Source organism: Labeo rohita, chromosome 24, assembly GCF_022985175.1.
Source record: "Labeo rohita strain BAU-BD-2019 chromosome 24, IGBB_LRoh.1.0, whole genome shotgun sequence".
NCBI lineage: Eukaryota > Metazoa > Chordata > Actinopteri > Cypriniformes > Cyprinidae > Labeo > Labeo rohita.
Window position 1 is genome coordinate 8748611 of NC_066892.1, and position 23338 is coordinate 8771948.

Below are 23338 nucleotides of genomic sequence, written 5' to 3' on the forward strand. Positions count from 1 at the left end.
GCTCTCACTAGCAAACAAACCTTGAGTTTGTCTGATGTTGTTAATAGGAAACCTTTTAGCAAAAGCAACTGTGCTCTAAACGTTTATGATTATTCAACACTAAATGTCAGGCTAGCTGCTATTTTTCCAAGTGTTTTGATCGTGCCCATGAGCAGGGAGCAAAAAGATAGTGTACATGTATACGTTTGTGTGCCGTGTATGTTTGTATGCTTCTAATACACCTACACCTCATCTGAAACAAATATTGCCGTGGCTCCCAGAAATCCTAGGGGAAGGTATCCGATGCTTGTTTTCCCCGGTGCACACTGCCATCTCATCCTGCCAACAACTGCAGCGATTGGATTTGCTTTGTGTAGCTATTGAATTCGCCCTCAATTTTTACCACACTCATTTTTCTTCTTTCTTTTCAAAGGGAGTGGCAGGGAAAGCTGGTCCAAGAGGTCAAAGAGGTCCGACGGTATGTACTAAAGCACTTCCCCTTTCAATTTTGACTTAATTTAGCTGAGTATAATTATGCAATTCAAATATCCTAATCGTTTAGGGTCCCCGTGGTGCACGCGGTGCCAGAGGCCCAACAGGAAAGCCAGGCCCTAAGGTACTGCTTCCATCAGACTTTGTATTTGTCAATCACTTTCGTTGCACAGTCTTTAAGCTTTCCTCTCTCATTATCCAACAGGGCACAGCGGGCAACGACGGACCACCTGGCCCACCCGGCGAGAGAGTAAGTGCCACCCAGAATGCTTTGCAGCAAACATTTTTGTCCTATCATTCGATCTACAGTGAGATGGTGTACGGCTTGAAGCGCTCAGAGAGGGTGCTTTTGTAGGAAGCGCAGTGAGGATTAGCTCAGCATGCGGGTGTACTCCAGATAAGAGGACTTACCACCAGACCTGTGTTTTCGTCTGGAAGCTATTATAGATTTATGAAGAGCTCTTGAGCATTAGACCACTGGAAGGCTGTTGTCCGAGGCTCACATCACTCGAAATCTGATGTTGCGCTGTTTATCTCCACTGTGAAACCCTGTTCTCGTTTCTTCCCCTATTTTCAGTGTTTTCCTTTTTATTTATTCTGTTTTTCTATCAGAATCTGAAGGTTTTTTTTTTTTTTAAGCATTTCAAAAGCCTGTTGACTGTACCTACACTGTGCTTTCAACATAGCTTCAGCTTTTAATATTTTATTAATGTTTTGTTATTGTGTTTATAAATATTGTGTCCTCTGTTGGGTTTTAACTAAGATTATGAGACAAAAAGACAAACTCAATTTTTCTAGTTCACATTTCAGATACTGATATTACCATGTGACAACTGCCACTGTTTTGCTACTTTATTTTTAAAGGGGAGCTCAGATACCCATTTTCCACAAGCTGGTATGGTTCTTTAGGGTCTTCATGAAATGTCTAACATACTTCAGTTAAAATGTCTCAATGGTCGTGTAAAACAACATCCTTTTACCTTGTCAAAAACACCTCATAGCAAGCTGTTTCGGTGCATGGCTCTTTAAATGATAATGAGTTACTGTTCACCCCGCCCCTCTCTTCCATTTTTACCATCAAAAACAAAACTAATCCACTGCATCCTCAGTAGATCTGTTCACTTTAACATCCAACTACAAAACGTCTGGACAACATACAACTATCTGAGGGAGTAATATGATAATACAGGACAGTCAGCCAGCGGTTGTGGGCGGGGCTTGAGCAATATGACATCATACTGCTCAGAAAATCAAAACGGTTTGATAAGAGACTGTTTTTGGGATTTTATAAAATAAGAGAATAGATTTTTATCATTGTAGGGTGGTTGTGTCCACACACTATGTCAAAGTGAATTTTGCATCTGATGTCCCCTTTGAGTAAAACATCAGATATATAAACATGTATGTATTTTCCTGTCTTTTTCAGGGACCTCAAGGTCCACAGGGTCCTGTTGGTTTCCCAGGACCAAAGGGCCCGCCTGTAAGTACCTGTTTGTGTTATTATCCATCCCATTTTAGACACTTTTTAAAGTATGTATTTCATCTTGTTCTGTTTTTTTAGGGACCACCTGGAAAGGATGGGCTGCCCGGCCACCCTGGCCAGCGGGGAGAGACTGTAAGTGTTTCTGATCACTCACACTTATAGATTACCCAAATAGCCTAAGCAATAACCTATAGCAGACATCACTGATCAGTTACTCCGGCATGTGGGAAAAGAAGCTGTACAGAGACTGAATGAGCCCACTTTCTCTGAGTTATGTGTAAATCTGAAGGAGTTATGGAGGTTCTGTCTGATCCAGGCAGAGGCTTTATTAATAATGACGTGACCCAGTAGGAGACACTTGTTTATCACATTTAAGAGCAATAAACTTAATGTGAAGTACTGCAGCTACATTTTGCCCGTGAAATTCTGTCATATAAAATCCAGTTGTACTTGATGGTCCGCTGATAGACTGTAATTGCTGTGATTTTTTTTTTCTTAGGGTTTCCAAGGCAAAACTGGCCCACCAGGACCTGGAGGTGTTGTCGGACCACAGGTAGGCGTTCGTGTTTTTGCATTTTTATTATACTTAAGTTAAGTTAATCTCATTGGTAATCTTATAAATGTGTCTTTAAAGGGTCCAACGGGAGAAACTGGGCCTATTGGTGAGAGAGGACATCCTGGACCCCCTGGTCCTCCCGGAGAGCAAGGTCTTCCAGGTGCTGGTGGAAAAGAAGGAGCAAAGGTGAATGATGTTCATGTTTACATGAAATAGAATATATGTAGGGCAAATACAACCAGAAAATAACTGATTTTCTAGCTATCAATAGTTACGCTAAAATTCAAACCTTTCTTATTGGAAAACTACTGATGTAACAACAAAGATGAAAAAGTGCCCAGCAGGCAAAGTCAAACTGAACTAAAAATGATTGATTATGACCTCCGGTTATTATTTCTTTAAGAAAAAAGAGCATTTTGTTGACCAGCAACTTGTTCTGTCCAAGTATATCCAAGTTTTCCAGAGCTATAGCATCAATACTGTGGAGAATTGCTGAATTCCCTTTCCAAATAGAGTCTAAATTGTTAGTAGACCTGGCTTTTAAAAGCTGAACTGAATTTCTCAGAGTGTCCAACCTTCTTGTCTCGCTTTCAATTTCTGTCACTCCTAAACGGAGACACTTTAATCAGCTTGATCGGCCCACTTCAGACAGCCTGTCAGACGTGAGTGAACACCCCGGAGGCAGAGTATGCTGCACGCCACAATCTGAGCGGCCAGACTCGTGGTCTTTCTGCAGTCATTTTCCTGATTTTGGTCGTTTGTTTCCTTTCTATTAGCTGAATTTGACACTTTCACTGGTCCAATCTAAATGCAGAGACACTGAGGTTAAGTGAAGGTCGTCTTTCAAACGGCTGAAACAGTGTTCAGCTTTCTAGCAATTTTAAATCTGAAAACTCACTCTTGAGGCACTTAGGCAGCCCTGTCTGATTGCAGTTTACTCTTTCGAAGGCACTTGTTGGCCCCACAAGACACTTAAGTATTCTTAATACTCGTTTTAGACAGGCTTACTTTAATTGTGCTGAAATGCTGTGTATATATATCAGCACTAAAACTAAATGAACAACAATTTATTTGGAGCTACCAATAATGAACAGTAGAGGTCAAAGGTTTACATCCCCCTTTCAGAACCATTGTGATAGTTGTTCATGAGTCCCTTGTTTGTCCTGAACAGTTAAACTGCCTGCTGTTCTTCAGAAATATCCTTCAGGTCCCACACATTCTTTGGTTTTCCAGCATTTTTGTGTATTTGAGCCCTTTCCAACAATTGAGATCCATCTTTTCACGCTGAGGACAACTGAGGGACTCATATGCAACTATTACAGAAGGTTCAAATGCTCACTGATGCTTCAGAAGGAAACATGACGCATTAAGAGCCGGGGGGTTAAAACTTTTTGAATTTGAAGATCAGGGTAAATTTAACTAATTTTGTCTACTGGGAAACATGTAACTAACTTCTGTAGCCTCTGAAGGGCAGTACTAAATGAAAAAATATGATATTTAGGCAAAATAAGAAAAATGTACACATCTTCATTCTGTTCAAAAGTTTTCACCCCCCGGCTCTTAATGCATGTTTTTTTTTTTTCTTCTGGAGCATCAGTGAGCATTTGAACCTTCTGTAATAGTTGCATATGAGTCCCTCAGTTGTCCTCAGTGTGAAAAGATGGATCTCAAAATCATACAGTCATTGTTGGAAATGGTTCGAATACACAAAAATGCTGAAAAACCAAAGAGTTTTATGGGACTTGAAGGATTTTTCTGAAAACAGCTGACAGTTTAATTGTTCTGGACAAACAAGTGACTCATGAACAACTATCACTAAACAAAAAAACACAGCTGTGGATCATTCAGGTAACAACACAGTATTAAGAATCAAGGGTCATTTTTATAAATTCAGCTACTAGTTTCTTATGTCGACTATATGTAAATGTATTTTATGTGAAATATCTTACTCAGGTCAGTACTAAATAAACAATAACATGCATTTTGTATTGTAAAAGAATTAACATTTTTAATGCTTCTGAAAGGGGGATGTAAACTTTTGACCTCAACTGTACACTATTATTCAATCATTTGTGCTGTTTTTACTGTATTTTTGATTGAATAAATGCAGACTTGCTGAGCATAACAACCAAGAACATTAAAAAAACCTATACGACACTAAACTTATTTGGCTTGGGCGTGCAAATTTTACTTTCTGTTTGTCAGAACAATATTAGAGATGGAGGGATTGTTTGAGAAACCTGTTTGAAAACATGTTTCATTATATAGAATTTGCACACTTCAGTTTTAATCATGCTGAGGAGTCAGAGATATTAATTGAATCGACCTGCAAGCGCTAGCTATGGTGGATTTGAAACTGGCAATAATTCAGGATCATTTCATCAGTTCAGAGCTCATTAGCATCAGCAGAGATTTCATTTCGTGTGAATTTTCTGTTCATTATATTTGAAGCTCAATAAAATATTCACTTGCCAACTGTCTGTCCGCAGGGAGATCCAGGTCCTCCGGGCAGTCCAGGAAAAGACGGCCCGCCAGGACTGAGAGGCTTCCCAGGAGAGAGAGGTCTTCCTGGAGTGACGGTAAGATCACGCACCCATCGTAGATAAATCACTGCAATAAATCCTCCTAATCTTAGAGGTAGACGGAGAGTTAGACAGCAGCCCTGGCTCATTACATCCACAGAATTGGACTTCAATACAATCCACGAAGACTTTAATAGGCCGTACAACCTCTAAAAAAGCGAACTTTGCATTGTTTAATGCAGAGTTACATTATGCTAATTCGTCTGCGGTTCACGTTTTTCCCTTTACCACCTTTTGAAGTGCCTGGGTTGTTGTCTTTTATGTGTATTATCTGGCTAGCGAATGATTTAATTGGAAATGCTGCCAATTAGATTTTGGGAGACGAGGTTGTTTGTTCACTGTTGATGTCTGATCTCAAGGTCAGTGCCAGAGACTGGCTCTCCATGCGCTGCCTGATTGTTTTCTACTGGGGCGATTTTTTTTCTCTCTTAGGACAGCAACAGTCATTACTGAGACCACCGTGTGTGTCTGCCCTTTAGAGAGGCAATCTCAAGCCCTCTTTCACGAAACACAACGGCACCTCTATGAGCCCTGACACACACAGATGCACCAAGGACGTTCATAAAGCATACACAATTACATGGTATTTTATATTAGTTTCACTTGAAAAGTGTAGTTTGTGGAACCAAAAGTTCATATACTTGAATTTACAAATCTCCTCACATGCGCACACGCATGAAAGCTCTTTGATTTCTACTGTGCCCCAGTTGACAACTGTCCTGTGAGAGAAAAAGAGGCTAGTAAATATCAATTGGGTAGAGGCAGAACCAGCAGGCAGTCGAGTTCTGTGGATTTCTCTCTCATATGGGAGACTAATGAAAGCCACAGTCAGAAGAGACCAAACCCGCTGTCAGTTAGCGCTGTAGTGCAGAGTACAAAAATCAGTTTAGAAGCAGTAGGATTAGACAGTCTGTCATGACTTGGGTTTAAGTTATATAATTATTATTTCTTCATATCTTAAAACACTGTCAAGTAGTTACTCACACTCATGTCATTACCAACCCAATATGACTTTTGCCTCTATAAACTCCTAATTTGCAGCTTGTTAATAATTAGTAAGATAGTTGTTAAGTTTAGGTATTTTCATTTTTTTAGTGATCCAGGACCACAAAACCTTAAGTCTTAAGTAGCACGGTATATGCAGTAGTCAAAAATACATTGTATAGGTCAAAATTATTAAAAAAAATTCAAAAATCAATAATAATAAGATCATGTTCCATGAAGATATTTTGTAAATTTCTTACCATAAATATATCAATATTTAATTTTTGATTAGTGATATGCATTGCTAAGAACTTCATTTGAAGAACTTTAAAGGTGATTTTCTCAAAATTTAGATTTTTTTGCACCCTCAGATTCCAGATTTTCAGTAGTTGTATCTTGGCCAAATATTGTCCTATACTTACAAACCATACATCAATGGAAAGCTTATTTATTCAGCTTCCATAGGTTTGTAGTCCTGGGTCACAGTTTTCCATACAACTAAACAAGCACCAAAAAGGACAAAAAGCGGCAAAAAGAGTCCATACAACTTGTGCACTACATTTTAAGTTGTTATAATCTACTTGTGCGACAGATTTTGAACTTTATGGTGGTTTTTTATACATTTTTGGACTTGACATCAAGTCCATGTAAAGATTCTTTCAGAATTAGGGTTTTTAGGCAACATAAGAATAAGTATTTTCATTGTCTTTGTTTTGGTTAGCTATTCTCTTTCAATAAAAAGCTTTAAATACTGTTGGTGAAATCTGAGAGCTGCGTGAGACTACAATATCTGTGGATTTATTCATGAAATTGCAGAATAGAAACTCATGGGAATTCATTAGAGTATCATCCTTTCAGGATTTTCTATCTCCCACGGTGTTCCAGGTAATATTTGAAGCAGTTAAGAAAAAAGAGCAGAAATAGAGTCGTAATGATCCTTGACTTAAAGTAATAATTCATCTAGATAGAGATTTTATCATCTCAAAAATCATTTGCCCTCATGTTGTTCCAAACTCTTTGTTTTATGTCATATCTAAGGAGAATTTTGTCTAAATGTTTATGCTGATACTTTCTAAACACAAGCATACAGTAACCAAGCTCCAAAAAACACAAAACCCAATGTGACTTTTGTGCTATATTCCAATATTTCTCTTTCCTACTTCCATAGATTCAAACTTAGCATAAAAGATGCCAAAAACTGTTTATTTTCAAAAATAAACGCAAACACCATTTGTTTTCATACGCAATGACTGGGCACAACACATGTAAGAATCAGAGCTCGCTAGTAACTGATTACATGTAATCTGGATTATGTAATCACATTCCAAAAATTAAGTACTTGTAATATTACATAACATATTCACACACTAGCACTAAAAAAAGTGTTTCATTTTGATGGTGCAAGATTATCCTATTTAAATCAATCAGATAAACAAGTTACTGTAGGTCAAAAGTAATCTAAAAGTAATCTAAAAGTAGTCTGATTATATTACCTAAAATCTGTAATGTAATGGATTACGTTGCTAATTACAATTTTTGTCATGTAATTAGGAATCAGTAACGGACTACAATTTGTAAGTAATCTACCCAGTTTTGGTAAGAACCAAAGTGTTTCAGTGTGGATTCTCAAAAGCTTTCAGTGTGAAATCTCCATTATGTGTTGATCAAATTGTGTGTTATCTCACTTATGAGCTACAGGTAGGTTTGTTTGCTCAGACATGGTGCACAAAAACCTCAAGCACATGTTTATATCTGGCTTTGAGCATCAATAGATGACGTGTTGGATAATGCTCAAGAGAAAATAACTAATGCTGACACTTTGATATGAACCTTCTTGTTAGGCCTATTTACTCACTCATATTTTGTTCTTCTTTCTCTTTTGCCCTCTGCAGGGTCCATCTGGTTTGAAAGGAGCCGAGGGCCCTCAGGGCCCCCCTGGTCCTGTTGTAAGTACTCTGTTTCCATGGTTTCCCATCATTCATAGTGAGTAGCTCATTCTCCCAAATGCAACATTCAATATTTAGGAGTCTGAGAGGGTTGAGGGAGTGGTCAGGAAGATCTAAGGCTCAAAAACACCATTAAGGATTTTAAAAGTGTTCTTTGCTGCCAAACACACGCACAAACAAAGAAGAGTGCGCTGCTGATTCATAGTCTCCCACAGTGCCCCATGCAGTGGCATTAGTTGACACTAGAGGGTGTGATGGTGACCACCAGAGTGTCTTGAGATAAATTCACAGCAACGGTTTGTAATTACATCCTCTTGACATTTTATACCATAGCTGTTTCATTAGATTTTATGTGACGGGCATGGTGTTGAATGTCCTCAAGAGTTTCTCGAATTAAAACCACATTCTTTTCTTCACTGATTCATTTCTCTTAAGGAAAAAAAGATAAGTATTGTCACCCTATAATTGCTCTTTTTCAGGCCTTGACAGTGTGCTGCCAGATTAGAATGGATGGATGAAAAGTCATTGAGCAGTTTTAAATTCAGCTGTGTCAGTCCGATAAAGGATACATTTGCATTTGTATGAAGATGCTGGGGTCTACAAATTAACCACATTTAGAAAGAGAGATAAGAAGACTAAGGGCATGTTTGCCCACTAGTAAGTGTAGATTTGGTGCCCAACAGGAAGTTTTTTTGTTCTTTTCACAGCTTCCCTGCCTTCCTGATCATTTGATTCTGTCCACACTCCGTTGTATAGCTTGTTGCACTTTCCATAACACATTGCACAGGTTTGGGCAATTTCATCCCCATGTTTTGAAGACCCTCTGTACTGACCCTGTGCAATGATTTAATTAGCAGTGCTTGCAAAGGCAAAGATCTCTGTCAGGTGCACTTTGGTGCACAAACGGTCCTGCATGGTTTGTACCACGGATATGATATGATTTATTTATTAGCTTGCTCAGGAAATTTGTGGGAGTTGGTTGCGAAATCCTGTATACTTATGCTGACAACACTCAGAGCACCTAAGCAACCATATAGCAACATTCTAACATCCACATAGCAACGTTAACAACACTGAGAACTCCTTAGCAACTGCATAGCATCTGCATAGTAACATGTTAAGAACACCTAGAACTCCTTAGAAGCTGGATAGCAATAGCATAACATTAGAAAACACATACCAACACCCTAATATTAGCATAGTAACGTTAAAAACCATCAGGCAGCAGCCTAACATTTGCATAGTGACATGTTTAAAACACTGAGAACTCCTTAGCAACTGAATGGCAACAGCCTAACATCAGCATAGAAATTATGTTAAAAACACTCAGAACACTTTAGCAACCTCATATTAACACCACAACATTAGCATAATAACATAAAAAGCAATCAGAACACCTTGGCAACTCTATCGCAATAGCCTAACAACATAAAAAACAATCAGAACACCTTAGCAACCGCATAGCAACAGCCTAACATCAGCATAACAACGTGTTAAAAAACACTAAGAACATGGAAACAGACTAACATCAGCATAACATCAAAAACAACTAGAAAACAAAACAATTAAAACACCTTAACAACCACATAACAACACCCTAACATAAGCATAACAACCTCAAAACCAATCAAAACACCATAGCAACTGCATAGCAACACCCAAACAAAAGCATAATAGCATCAAAAGCAATCAGAACACCATAGCAACCGCATAGCAACACCCAAACAAAAGCATAACAACATTAGAAACAATCAGAACACCTTAGCAACCGCATAACAACACCATAATGTCAGCAGAGCAACATCAAAAAGAACACTTTAATCAGAACACCTTGGCAACTGCTTAGCGACAGCCTAACATCAGCATAACAACATGTTAAAAAACACTGAGAACATAGACACAGCCCAACATCAGCATAACAACATCAAAAACAATCAGAACACCTTAAGAACCACATAGCAACACCCTAACATAAGCATAACAACATCAAAAACAATCAGAACACCTTAGCAACAGCATAGCAACACCCTAACATAAGCATAACAACATCAAAAACAATCAGAACACCTTAGCAACCGCATAGCAACACCATAACATTAGTATAACATCAAAAACAATCAGAACACCTTAGCAACAGCATAGCAACACCCTAACATAAGCATAACATCAAAAACAATCAAAACACCTTAGCAGCCGCATAGCAACACCTTAACATAAGCATAACAACATCAAAAACAATCAGAACACCATAGCAGCCACATAGCAACACCATAACATAAGCATAACAATGTCAAAAACAAACAGAACACCTTAGCAACCGCATAGCAACAGCCTAACATCAGCATAGCAACATGTTAAAAAACACTGAGAACCCTTTAGCAGCTGCATAGCAACAGCCATTTGCATAAAACGTTACAACACTCAGAACACCTTAGCAACCATATAGCAATAGCCTAACGTCAACATAACAACATCAAAAACAATCGGAACACCTTAGCAATCGAATAGCAACACCCTAACATCAGCACAGTAGTATGTTAAAAACACTGAGAACACTTTAGCAGCTGCATAGCAACAGCGATCTGCATAAAACATGTTACAACACTCAGAACACCTTAGCAACAACATAGCAACCCCCTAACATCAACACTTAGCACAGTTTTACATAGAGCCCTTCATGTTCGGAGTGGTTTTGACCAGTGTACCTATGCATTACAATACTGCGCTACTTCATAAAAAAGTAACTAGTTGTGTTACTTAGTTACTTTTTATGGAAAGTAATGCATTACATTACTTTGCGTTACTTTTTGTTACCTGGGCTGGGCTTGCTTGCTTATTTGTTTTTAACAACAAAAAACTTGTGAAAAAAAGGAATGCATTACTTTACTAGTTACAAAAAGTAATCTGATAACATAATCGCGTTACTTGTAATGCGTTACCCCCAGCATTGGTTTTAACAACACTGAAAAATATCATGAAGACATTTTGTACTTTACAAAGAGGTAGTTTTCTGTCTTTCTATGAAGTGAGTTATTCATGCAGTCGACAGAAGAAACAGTTGGAAAAGTGTCTCAAATGTCTCAGAATCATTCAAAAGCAAAAGCTGCTCAGTTGGATTTTCAGCACTAAAAATGCATCTTTAAAAGGACGTGGTTTAGTGGTCGCTTGGGAGAAACTGTTTTAATCTTTTATATATGACTAATAAATGAGGTTTCGCTAGATCTTTAGAAGCATATTAATGTAGTATATGCTGTCTCCATAAGCCTGTGAAGTATCAAAGTGTCAAATATGTTAAATCAATCTTCATCACAGGGTTCCCCTGGTGAGAGAGGAGCAGCAGGACCTGCTGGCCCCATTGGCCTGTCTGGACGTACTGGACCTCAGGGACCCCCAGGACCTGCTGGAGAGAAGGGTGCACCGGTAATTGTGCTGATTAGATTGAATGATAATCAATTTGTGTTTCTTATATTACATATGACATTTATAGGTGATAGTGAATAGTTTAAGGTTTCTTACAGCATAGTAACTGCAGAGCCTCCACCTTAGAACATCTTTTATAATGTGTCTTTGTTCAGGGAGAGAGAGGTCCTCCAGGTCCAGCCGGTCGGGACGGAGTACAAGGTCCAGTTGGTCTGCCAGGTCCAGCAGGCCCTCAGGGTCCACCTGGAGAAGATGGTGACAAGGTTAATTGCAATTCTGATTCACATTAACACGTTTAGAATGTAGAGAGGGGACACATTACATTAAATGGAAGAATTCAAGAAAAAGTCTTAGTATCTTCTACAGTGTTGCACCTCTAGTATTTTTTTTTTTCTTTTTTGTAAGACTTCTACTAGAAAACCATAAGATTATTTTTCTCCTATCGCTCTAGTACATCTCACATCTCTTCCCAGAATTCCTCGCCCTCACTTTTTGGACAGTGATCATTCTTCATCATCACAAACACACACTGCACGGCCATCTGAAACGCACGCCTATCTCTCAGTCGCTCTCCCTTGCCGCCAATCCATCATCATCAGCGAAGGCGGTCTATAATCAAATTAGCGCAGGGTACCATAAACGTTGTCTCTCCATCAGTATCCTCTAACAAGCTTCATGGGCTTACGTGCCAAGAATATGTTGTATCTGGCCATGTCTGTTAGTTCAGAGACAGTATTTATCATTTCATTTACAGTAAAACTCCATGCAGGTCGACGGCAATGTCATATCTTTTACTGCACAGTAAACGGTTTACTTCAACATGGAGTTTCTTTCAGTTATATTCACCAGTGTGTGATTTATGGATTATATAGTTTTAAAAAGGCAAAATGGATATTGCATGACTGATTTTAAAATCTTTCCAGGGAGAAGTGGGAGAACCAGGCCAGAAGGGAAGCAAAGGCGACAAAGGCGAACAGGTGAGTAAATTTGACTGTAAAATCATTATTTATATGCACACAGTGATTTGCATTCAGAACCGATTTTACATAAAATACTGTGACTGAATGATTTTCATGACATTTGTTTTTTTAAGGGTTCTTCCAATGAGTAAAAAGACATAACAACAAAGACATTAAATTGACTTCTGTTGTGTTGCCTTTCTGGTTGCATGCAACAACGTACATACAGCACAACCTGTATAGTCAAATTCACAGATTAATGAGTCGTACAAACTGGTTCTTTTACTTAATTGGTCTAAAAGAATCGTGAATCAGTTTGAACACATAATTCACACATAGACATTTAATTGACTTCTTTTGTGTTGTACTTACTGGTTGCACAAAACAACAAACAGCACAACCAGTCCAGTTCACAAATTTTTGAGTCACATGAACTGGTTCTTTTACTTAATTGGTCTAAAAGCATCATGAATCAGTCTTGAACATATGAATTACATATTCAAATAAGAAAAACATTTTTTAATTAACTTCTTTTGTGTTGTATTTGCTGGTTGCATGCAACAACAGACAGCACAACCAGTATAGTCTGATTCACAAATTAATGAGTTGTACGAACCAGTTCTTTTACTTAATTGGTCTAAAAGAATTATGAATCTGTCTTGAATACATGAATTACATATACAAATATGAAAAAAAAAAAAAATTCAATTGACTTCTTTTGTGTTGTACTTGCTGGTTCCACGCAACAACAAACAGCACAACCAGTATAGTCTGATTCACAAATTAATGAGTTGTACGAACCGGTTCTTTTACTTAATTGGTCAAAAAGAATCATGAATCAGTCTTGAACACAAGCATTACATATTCTAATATGAAAAAAATACATTTAATTGACTTCTTTTATGTTGTACTTGTTGGTTGCACACAACAACTAACGGCACAACCAGTCTAGTCCAATTCACAAATTAATAAGTCGTACGAACCGGTTCTGTTACTTAATTGGTCTAAAAGAATTATGAATCAGTCTTGAACATGAATTACATATTCAAATATGAAAACAAAAACAAAAAGACATTTAATTTACTTCTTTTGTTTTACTTGCTAGTTGCACGCAACAACAAACAGCACAACCAGTGTAGTCCAATTCACAAATTAATAAGTCATATGAACCAGTTCTTTTACTTAATTGGTCTAAAAGAATCGTGAATCAGTCTTGAATACATGAATTACATATTTAAATTGTCAATTGCCAAATTGGTTTAAGCAGCAAGTTCATACTATCATGTCTAATTCAAAATTAACTAACTAAAAGTGCTAAAAGAGTCAGTCATTGAATGATTAAGGAACCAGAATTGTTGAATTCCATTGCCTTCCACTACCTGATTACCTTCTTCATTGTGTCCACTAGGGTCCACCAGGTCCACCTGGTCTTCAGGGAACTATTGGAGCTCCTGGACCTGCTGTACGTCTCAACTACACATCCAGAATCATTTCATCTATTACTTCTGTCATTTTAAATTCAATGAAATGCATTGCGACTCTGACTAATGCCTATTTCAGGGAGCTGATGGTGAACCAGGTCCTCGTGGACAGCAGGGTATGTTTGGACAGAAGGGAGATGAAGGATCCCGAGGCTTTCCTGGACCTCCCGGTCCCATCGGTCTGCAGGTAAGTGCCAGTTACGGCCCAAATGTGAGCTTTTGTTTGTTTTGTTTATTTTGTGTAACACATTTTGTGTAGGACAAGTCCCCAGTCCCATGGAGTAATGCTGCACAAACAATATTAACTGGTGGCCCTGGGCAGTAGATGCACTGGGAGGTGTTTGAGATGTGAATTGATTTCCTTTTGATTCCCCCTCTGCTGGAATCGCCCTGTGAATAAATACAGGCTCAGTACAGACATGCAAGGGTCCATTGCATTTACAGTTTAAATTCGGGTTTGCCAGTGGCATAATTACTACCAATTTAATTATGCTACTAATTAGCGAATTTATTAGTGTAAGTAGAAAAGGTTTTGTGCAATATCAGTCCCAAACTACAGGTTAGTAATTCTAGAGTCTAGTTGCCGTGTTGTGAACTGTAGAAATCAGCAGTCATGTCATGTCTGAGTGGTAAATACTGTATTTGTAGAAGATTTATATTCATCATCTCATCTCTCTCTTTTCATTTGATCACATTACGATCTGAAGCCTCAAGGTTCTGCTATTTCTCTATCCATCAATTAGCTGATATCTCTGAAGGCGAGTCATCGCTGTAATGGAGTAACATCGACTGCTCCTATAGTCCTCTTACACCACCAAATCTCGGAGCCATTTGATTCAATTGAGTTTTAATTGGGCGTAATGCACTTCCATTTGGATTTTATTAATTGCATTTAGTGACCCGGTCCAATAGACATTAGTGCAGTGCACACACACCCTTCAGGCTGTAATGAGTGTTTATGTTAATGGTCTCTAACTAAGGGCTTCTGCCCCGATGAGATCTCTTACCAGCACAAGAATCAGTCAGCGAGAACGTGACGGTCTGCCAAGTCCGCAGGACACGTGGGTACTGGGCGAGTAAATATCAGACAAAATTAGACTTTAGATGTCCTCACTCCTGACACGTTAAGGCTAACGAAGAAACGCCTTTGAATGAGGAGCCCCCGAAGTCGAGGCAATTAGGGAGTAAATGTCAAGGATCAAACACTCACGATACTGGGGTCACATGCCTAGCTTGTTTATTCACCAGCGCAGGTGTGTTTTATCCGAGGACTTTAGACATCCTTAAAACACAAATGCTTTCCTGGTTGCTCTCACTGATGGATGTTTCACCTTTTCTACTGGGTACAACATTTAATTGGCCATTAATTAAGCTGAAAAACTGCATGAATTTTACAGCTAGCCCCTTAGCGGAGAGCACCGTCAAATAAAATCTTGCTGGCAGTCTAACTTCTTTTTGGTAGCCCATTTATTCCCACAATGTTCTGGATTTAAAATGTGTTTCTCTTACGTCCTAGGTGCATTTTTAGGAGTAATTGTGGTTTGATGGTGGATGTGTCCTTCCCCAGATGTTCAAGTTAAACTTGTGGCACTCTGGGGAAATATATTTGGTAAATGTGCATGAATGCTGGGTAGAATAGCTTTCATTTCGTGCTCAGTGTTGAAAGCCCTCTATGTTTTTCACCCCATTCGCCACCTATGAAAAGGAGACAAACAATATAGTGTTCACATGAGCTAAAAATCTGACAAAGGATATTAGCTGCTCTCTTAGATTTCAAGATGACAGACAGCGAAACTCAATAAACACTGCCGTAGTCCGCCTCTGCCTTTTCCATTTGCCATATGGCCCTTTTGCCTTTCTCCGCCAATTCTGAAATGAAGCATTATTGCTGTCCTCCGGTAACTGCGTCGGAGCCAGATTATTCTTCTCTTTTCAACCGAGGGCCATTTTGGTGCCTCACAGCAAGTGTTTATTTGTGCATTTCTTTGCACAGTTGCTGATGTCAGTGTACTATAGTAATCTATCTAAAAATATGCACAAATACAAAGAAAATTAATTTGTTTTTTACAGGGGCTTCCTGGACCACCTGGTGAGAAAGGAGAAAATGGAGATGTTGGTCCTATGGTAAGATGTTTTAAACAATTATGAACTATATTTGCAAAAACAGAAACTCTGTTTTTATTCATTTTCATCAATCATGTTTTTTATTGCGTTATCATGTTTTTATTGTGTTTTATTTTTTAAAGTTATTATTTAATCAAAACAACACAAACTTCAGTTTGATTGATATTTCTTGAAATTCAAAATAAAAAAAAAACATGATTTTTGAACATTTTTAAAAACTGAGTTTTTTAATTATTTTATTTTGCCATTTTCATATTTTATTGTATTGTTTTGTTTTGCCATTTTTCACATTTTATTTTATTTTATATATAATTTTAATTTTCATTATTATTTTAATTTTTATTTTGCCACTTTTCACATTTTATTTATTTTATATTTTTATTATTATTATTTTGTTTGACATTTTTCACATTTTATTTTATTTATTTTATTTTATATTTTATTATTATTTAAGTTTTTTATTGTGCCATTATTAACATTTTGTTTATTTTATTTTATTTTGCCTTTTTTTTTACATTTTATTTTATTTTATTATTTTATTTTGCCATTTATCATTTATTTATTTTATATTTTATTTTCTATCATTTTTTATTTTTTATTGCCATTTTTCACATTTGATTTGACTCTTAGTAAAGTCTCATTTGTCTCTCTTCTTAATTTTCCACAGGGTCCCCCTGGTCCACCTGGTCCCAGAGGTCCTCAAGGTCCTTCCGGTGCTGACGTAAGACCATCTCTCAACATTCAACATTTTATCCCATCAGCAAATCCATTAAATATCACCACTTTATTTAACTAAATGGCTTTAGCATTAATGGTTTTATTAACAAATTGACTTCTTTTATTGAAGGGCCCACAAGGTCCTCCAGGTGGAATAGGAGGAATGGGATCCGTGGGTGAGAAGGTAAGAACATTCCCAGTGTTCATTCCCGGACACTTGGCGTCTATAGTCCTGTTTCAAATCTCTGTTACAGACTTCATTAATTTATTATCCATGTCATCTTTTTGTCTGTATTAGTATAACAAAACGATTAATGCCTACATTACTGCAGTTCTGAATACCCTTTATTTCATTGCTATTTGGCAGGCCCACAGGCCATCAATAATTAATGCTGAAGCTGGCTGTGGAGATGAATTTGGAATATGTAACAGGTCGCCATGATGTTACTTCCATTAGGAGCCAAACATTATGTCCACTGTAGCTCAGACCAGCTAAGCTAAGAACAACCAGTAAACAACATGCAGCTTAATTTAGATACTAGTACTTATGACTCATTCCATTAGAGCCTAATTGACATCGCCAGTCTTCAAAGATAACAAAACACAAAGATAACACGACAAAATGGCAGAAACTACAGTTAAATTTGGAATTTCCATTAAAGGTTCCAAAATGGAAGTTCAACTTTATTTTTAGTATCATTAGTTGTACTTTGCCTAGTAGAAAGCTGGAAATTCTGGCTGTTTGAGTCAGATGGAACAGTATTAACATTATACTGTGCAGTTATATGGTGTTGTGCAATTGCTCATAACTATTTATATCCTTAACAGGGTGAGCAAGGAGAAGCTGGAAACCCTGGACCTCCTGGCGAGCCTGGACCTGGGGTAAGTGAAGTTTTCGAGAGAGATCTGTGTGGTGGTGCGGCTAATCACTTCCTGTAAGCTTCTCAGGCTTTTATTGATTGTCTCAAATTAAGCGGCCACACTAAGTGAGTCGCTAAATTGCAGGAATGATTCCAATAAAGGTCCTTTCATCATATAATGAAATGCTTAATACAGTGCATTTATAATAAAATATTGCTCAACTGTCGTCAGTTAACTTTATATCATCGAAAATAATCAAATTTCCCCTAAACCTTTAGTATAAAGGTGTGCTGTGAAAAATACACTGTAAAACATACTGAAACTAACTTGAAAAAACAGCTACGACTTGTCCATTACCAGTGCCTGGTTGGTGTACAGAAACCTTTTCGTCACAAAACCCTTGAGTAACATTTCAAGTGGTCTCATTAGTGGGAAAAATGATTAATGCTAATAAGTTAACTTTGTTATTTGTGGAATATCTAAATTACAGATGGAAATTCAGCCTGTTCCGACTTGTCAATACTGACATGAATGGCTGATTAGCTCTTTTGAATTCCATATCAAAATTTCGAGCATGGCTGCATTCATTGTTCTCAGAGTGCTTTTGTTCATGGAGTGCCTCAGGGCTCTCTATTCGACCCTTTCATCTTTGTTATATATGCTGCAGGGCCCAAAAGGTGAGAGAGGAGAAAAAGGTGAAGCCGGTCCCCCTGGTGCTGCTGGACCTGCAGGTCCCAAAGGACCCCCTGGAGATGATGGACCCAAGGGTAATCCTGTAAGTGTAACACAACTGGCATGAGATCTTATGCATGTATATAAGGCATAAGCCGCTTCAGCAGTGAGGTGAGCCTTATTGAAAAAAAAAAATTTTTTAGATGGATTATGCTAATTAAATATGAGATTTCCTTCACTAATTAGAAATTATTTTAGAACTATATGGGTCCAAGATGATTGTAATTCAATTGTTACTGTGCCTATGACTGATTGAACCTGTGTTTTTAATCTGTTACTGTAGGGCCCTGTTGGTTTTCCTGGAGACCCAGGTCCACCCGGTGAACCAGGTGTTGCTGTAAGTGCAAAAATCCATCACTAAAAGTGCTTTTTAAATTAAAAATGGTCTGTTTCATGTATTTACTAGGACTGTCCTTGACTAAAGATTTTTCTGTTCGACTACCAAGCATTAGTCGATTATTAGTCACACATTTATTATTAATATTTGTCATGTCTGAAAGGCAAGTATACACAGAGTTTCAAAGTTTTTCACTCAAGTTCAGAGACCGAGACAGCAAAAAGCGCTGTTTGCTTTCGTTATTTTACAAAAGCACAATGTTTCGTTGTTATTAAGAGTGCACACAAATAAACAGATTCAAAGATGTATTACTTTTATCTGTATGACCAAAAATGACAAAGTATTTTAAGAGCAAATGACTGCACCGGCGCCTCCATCTGTCATGCACTGAATGTGCTACTATTTAGCTTCCACACAGACACTTGAATAACTTTTCTAGGTTAACATTACATTGAGCTGCCATGTAAAGTTGCTACTACATACATCGTCTAGATGAAAAATCATATTTGAGGTTGATGAATGACAGGTGAGTGTTTGGATGTCCTGCCCGATGTACTGTATTACCACATAGAACAGCCGTTAATGAACCAGGTGTTGCTGTAAGTGCGAAAATCCATCACTAAAAGTCCTTTTTGAATTAAAAATGGTCTGTTTCATGTATTTACTAGGGCTCGACTGAAGATTTTTCTGTTCGACTAGTAGTCATTCATTTTAAGCATTAGTCGACTAATAGTCGCACATTTATTATTAACATTTGTCATGTCTGCAAGGCAAGTATACACAGAGTTTTGCATTTTTGCGCTCAAGTTCACAGAGACCGAGACAGCAAAAAGCACTTTTTGCTTTCGTTATTTTACAAAAGCACAACGTTTCGTTGTTATTACGAGTGCACACAAATAAACATGTTTGAGTCTTTACAGATTCTAAAGATGTATTTTTTTTAACTGTATGATTAAAATTCCGGAGTATTTTAAGAGCAAATGACCGCACCGGCACCTCCATCTGTCATGCAGTGAGCACGCTACTATTTAGCTTCCACACAGACACGTGAATAGTGCAACTTTTTCTAGGTTAACATTACATTGAGCTGCCATGTAAAGTTGCTACTACATACATCTTCCAAATAAAAAGCCATATTTGAGGTTGATGAATGATAGGTGAGTGTTTGGATGTCCTGCCCGATGTACTGTATTACCACATAGAACAGCCGTTAATGAACCAGGTGTTGCTGTAAGTGCGAAAATCCATCAATAAAAGTCCTTTTTAAATTTAAAATGGTCTGTTTCATGTATTTACTAGGGCTCAACTAAAGATTTTTCTGTTCAACTAGTAGTCGTTCATTTTAAGCATTAGTCGACTAATAGTCACACATTTATTATTAACATTTGTCATGTCTGCAAGGCAAGTATACACAGAGTTTCGAAGTTTTGCGCTCAAGTTCACAGAGACCGAGACAGCAAAAAGCGCTTTTTACTTTCGTTATTTTACAAAAGCACAACGTTTCGTTGTTATTACGAGTGCACACAAATAAACATATTTGAGTCTTTACAGATTTGCAAGATGTATTACTTTTATCTGTATGACTAAAATTATGGAGTATTTTAAGAGCAAATGACAGCACCGGCGCCTCCATCTGTCATGCAGTGAGCGCGCTACTATTTAGCTTCCACACAGACACTTGAATAACTTTTTCTGGGTTAACATTACATTGAGCTGCCATGTAAAGCTGCTACTACATACATCTTCCAGATGAAAAATCATATTTGAGGTTGATGAATGATAGGTGAGTGTTTGGATGTCCTGCCCGATGTACTGTATTACCACACAGATCAGCCGTTAATGATCTGTCCGTCACAGATTGTGTGACTTCGCTACTTCCTGTGATTTTTTTTTTATTCTGCAACTAAGCGACTAATAAAACTTTCTAATGGTTAGTTGACTATTAGGGGGCAGCCCTAGTATTTACCATTAATTTTGAATGATTAAAATGACTTTGCAGTGTGAATCATCAGCATTTGCCTATTTTGTCAATTGTCAAATTATTTGTCTCTGAAATTTTGTCTATTCTCAGGGAATAGATGGAGGCCCAGGAGAAAAAGGAGAGGATGGAGAGTCTGGTCAACCTGTGAGTATTAACAATATTTAGGTGCAACACCTTTAACTATAGTTTATTAAAAAGTTGCTTCCATTATAATTTCCTGCTGTATGCATTTAAACTGTAGAGCATTGTTTTTTCCTCTCACATAAGAATATATACAATACAGACAGATTAATAAGCTGTTACTGGATATACGGAAGTCATACATAATTGCCTGAGCCTACAGTGGCAGCCCATAAATTGCAGTCCTTATTAACATTTATTATAGTAATTTGGATTTTCCAGTGCAGGATAATTGGTTAATTTACCGTTAAATTCAATGTATCTGAATCTCCAGGTTTACAAATGTGAACGTCTAGTGTTGAGAAGCCCATTTATAAGCTACAGTTCTATGAAAATTTAATGGGGGTTTGTTTTGAGCAACGAACTTTCACAGAAATGCATACAGCTTTCCTTCTCTGATTAGATGTTTGTTAGTTTAAAATCAAATCAATCACACAGCTGAATAATTTCGCTAAATTGTGTCTATACTACACTGACTCTTAATTATGTTTCATTAATTTCTCTAAATTATAAAGGCAAGTGAGTTGTTAAAAGTTTAGTTTCTAAATATCTACAACAGGCTGGGTCAGTTGGGATGTTTTTGATTCAGTTTCTTCCCTCACTTTGTTTTAGGGACCTCCTGGTCCTTCTGGAGAAGCTGGCCCACCAGGACCTCCTGGCAAAAGAGTAAGTGTAATCTTCATCACTAGCTATTATATTTAAGCAGCATCCGTTTAGCATATTGATCCATCCCTGGCATGGAAGAACAAGCTTTCTTGAGTATTTTTCAAGGAATAGACAAAATAGCATTTCTCACTCAGAATGGAACAATTTGCACAGCTATTGATTTATTGATTGAAGATTCTGACCTGTGCAAAACAGTCACTTTTTTGTTCAAAGACTCATCCTCATCAGCACAGATGATCGGTTGTTTCTCACCCAGGGTTGTAGCATTCATTGCCGAATTGAAAAAACAAAGTCCTTCACAGGATGATGAATAGCGCATACTAAATCATCAGTCTGAAATCGAAAACAGCGTTTAAACGGCGTCGGAGCCAGAACTCATTTCCTCCACTGTAGTCCTACATCTCTCTCAGGATGAAAGAAGAAAATCAGTCCAGACGTTATATTGATCCCGGGCCTGTTTGAGTGACAGCGATGAGGGGACGGCGGTGTAAAGGATGTTACAGAGGAAGAGGAAATATAACTGTCACATTTGGGACAGGAATTCGAAATCCTCTCCCATTGCCACATCAAGAGAAATTTGTTCTGCCAAATGACACCTCATCGCCTCTCAGAGAACAGTGTTGGTTAGCCAGTCACGAAAATAACGCATATTTTTTCTGGACGGAAAAAGACAATTTTTCAGTTTAGATTGCATTGAGGTATTTGTCATGGCACTCTATCAAGCAAGCGAAATATTATTTCCTCGTCTTGTGCGCAATATTAATTTTGCTGCATTAACACTGAACTTGCAGTAGTCATATAATTGTATTTTAAATTTATTTTACAAAAGCACAATTAAACATTTAGCTTAAAGTTCTCATTCTTAGTTGTGTAATTGCCAGTCAAAAGTTTTTAAACAGTAAGATTTTTAATGTTTTTTTAAAGAAGTCACCAAGCCTGCACTTATTTGATCAGCAAAAAGTACAGCAAAAAATAAAATTTTGAAATATTTTTACTATTTAAAATAACTGTTTTCTGTTTGAATATATTTGAAAATGTAATTTATTCCTGTGATTTCAAAGCTGAATTTTTAGCATTATTACTCCAGTCACATAATCCTTCAGAAATCATTCTAATATACTGATTTGCTGCTCAAAAACATTTATTATTATGTTGAAAACAGCTAGATTTTTCGTCTTTTCTAACATTATAAACATTTATTGTCACTTTTGATCAATGTAAAGCATCTTTACTAAATAAAAGTATTAATTTACTTAAATTTACTAATTTACTAAATAAAAATCTTTCTATTCATCAAAGAATCCTGAAAAAAAGTACTCAGCTTTTTTAAATATTGATAATAAATAAAAAATGTTTCTTGAACAGCAAATCAGCATATTAAAATGATTTATGAAGGCTGGAGTAATGATGCTGAAAATTTAGCTTTGATCACAGGAATAAATTACATTTTAAAATATATTCAAATAGAAAGCGCTCATTTTAAATAGAAAAATATTTCACAATATTACTGCTTTTGCTATATTTTAGATTAAATAAATTAGATCAAATCTTACTGTTCAAAAACTTTTGACTGGTAGGCAGTCCTTGCTGAGTGTTTTTGACATTTTGGACCTCGTATTTATTTAGTGTACCACTTTTGACCAGACCAGCCAGAACGTATGTTAACACCAGGTGTAAATAACTGCTGGACCCCCTATAGTACCACTCTGGAGACTCGAAGGGGTCACGGACGTCTGGTAAAGCCTCCTACTATAACTATAAGGCAAACAGTCCTGGTTGGATTTTATTAGCCAGCTCAAGCAGCACTGTGCTATCCCATTATTCCTCCATAAAGCTTTATGGCATCTCTTTGCACACA

General features: G+C 37.3%; 1 protein-coding gene across 6 annotated transcripts in view; it reads left to right on the forward strand.

The window, feature by feature from the left end:
* col11a1a (collagen, type XI, alpha 1a) overlaps nt 1–23338 on the forward strand; it is an 84391-nt gene that overhangs the window by 45729 nt on the left and 15324 nt on the right. For all 6 annotated transcript variants that reach the window (XM_051097902.1, XM_051097899.1, XM_051097900.1 and 3 more), the window contains 22 exons: nt 413–457; nt 542–595; nt 677–721; nt 1898–1951; nt 2033–2086; nt 2454–2507; nt 2589–2696; nt 5000–5089; nt 7969–8022; nt 11335–11442; nt 11598–11705; nt 12366–12419; nt 13810–13863; nt 13962–14069; nt 15953–16006; nt 16674–16727; nt 16854–16907; nt 17552–17605; nt 18252–18359; nt 18600–18653; nt 20725–20778; nt 21427–21480. In XM_051097902.1, the coding sequence (XP_050953859.1) occupies nt 413–457; nt 542–595; nt 677–721; nt 1898–1951; nt 2033–2086; nt 2454–2507; nt 2589–2696; nt 5000–5089; nt 7969–8022; nt 11335–11442; nt 11598–11705; nt 12366–12419; nt 13810–13863; nt 13962–14069; nt 15953–16006; nt 16674–16727; nt 16854–16907; nt 17552–17605; nt 18252–18359; nt 18600–18653; nt 20725–20778; nt 21427–21480 (1476 nt within the window). The remainder of the gene's footprint in view (nt 1–412; nt 458–541; nt 596–676; nt 722–1897; nt 1952–2032; nt 2087–2453; nt 2508–2588; nt 2697–4999; nt 5090–7968; nt 8023–11334; nt 11443–11597; nt 11706–12365; nt 12420–13809; nt 13864–13961; nt 14070–15952; nt 16007–16673; nt 16728–16853; nt 16908–17551; nt 17606–18251; nt 18360–18599; nt 18654–20724; nt 20779–21426; nt 21481–23338) is intronic.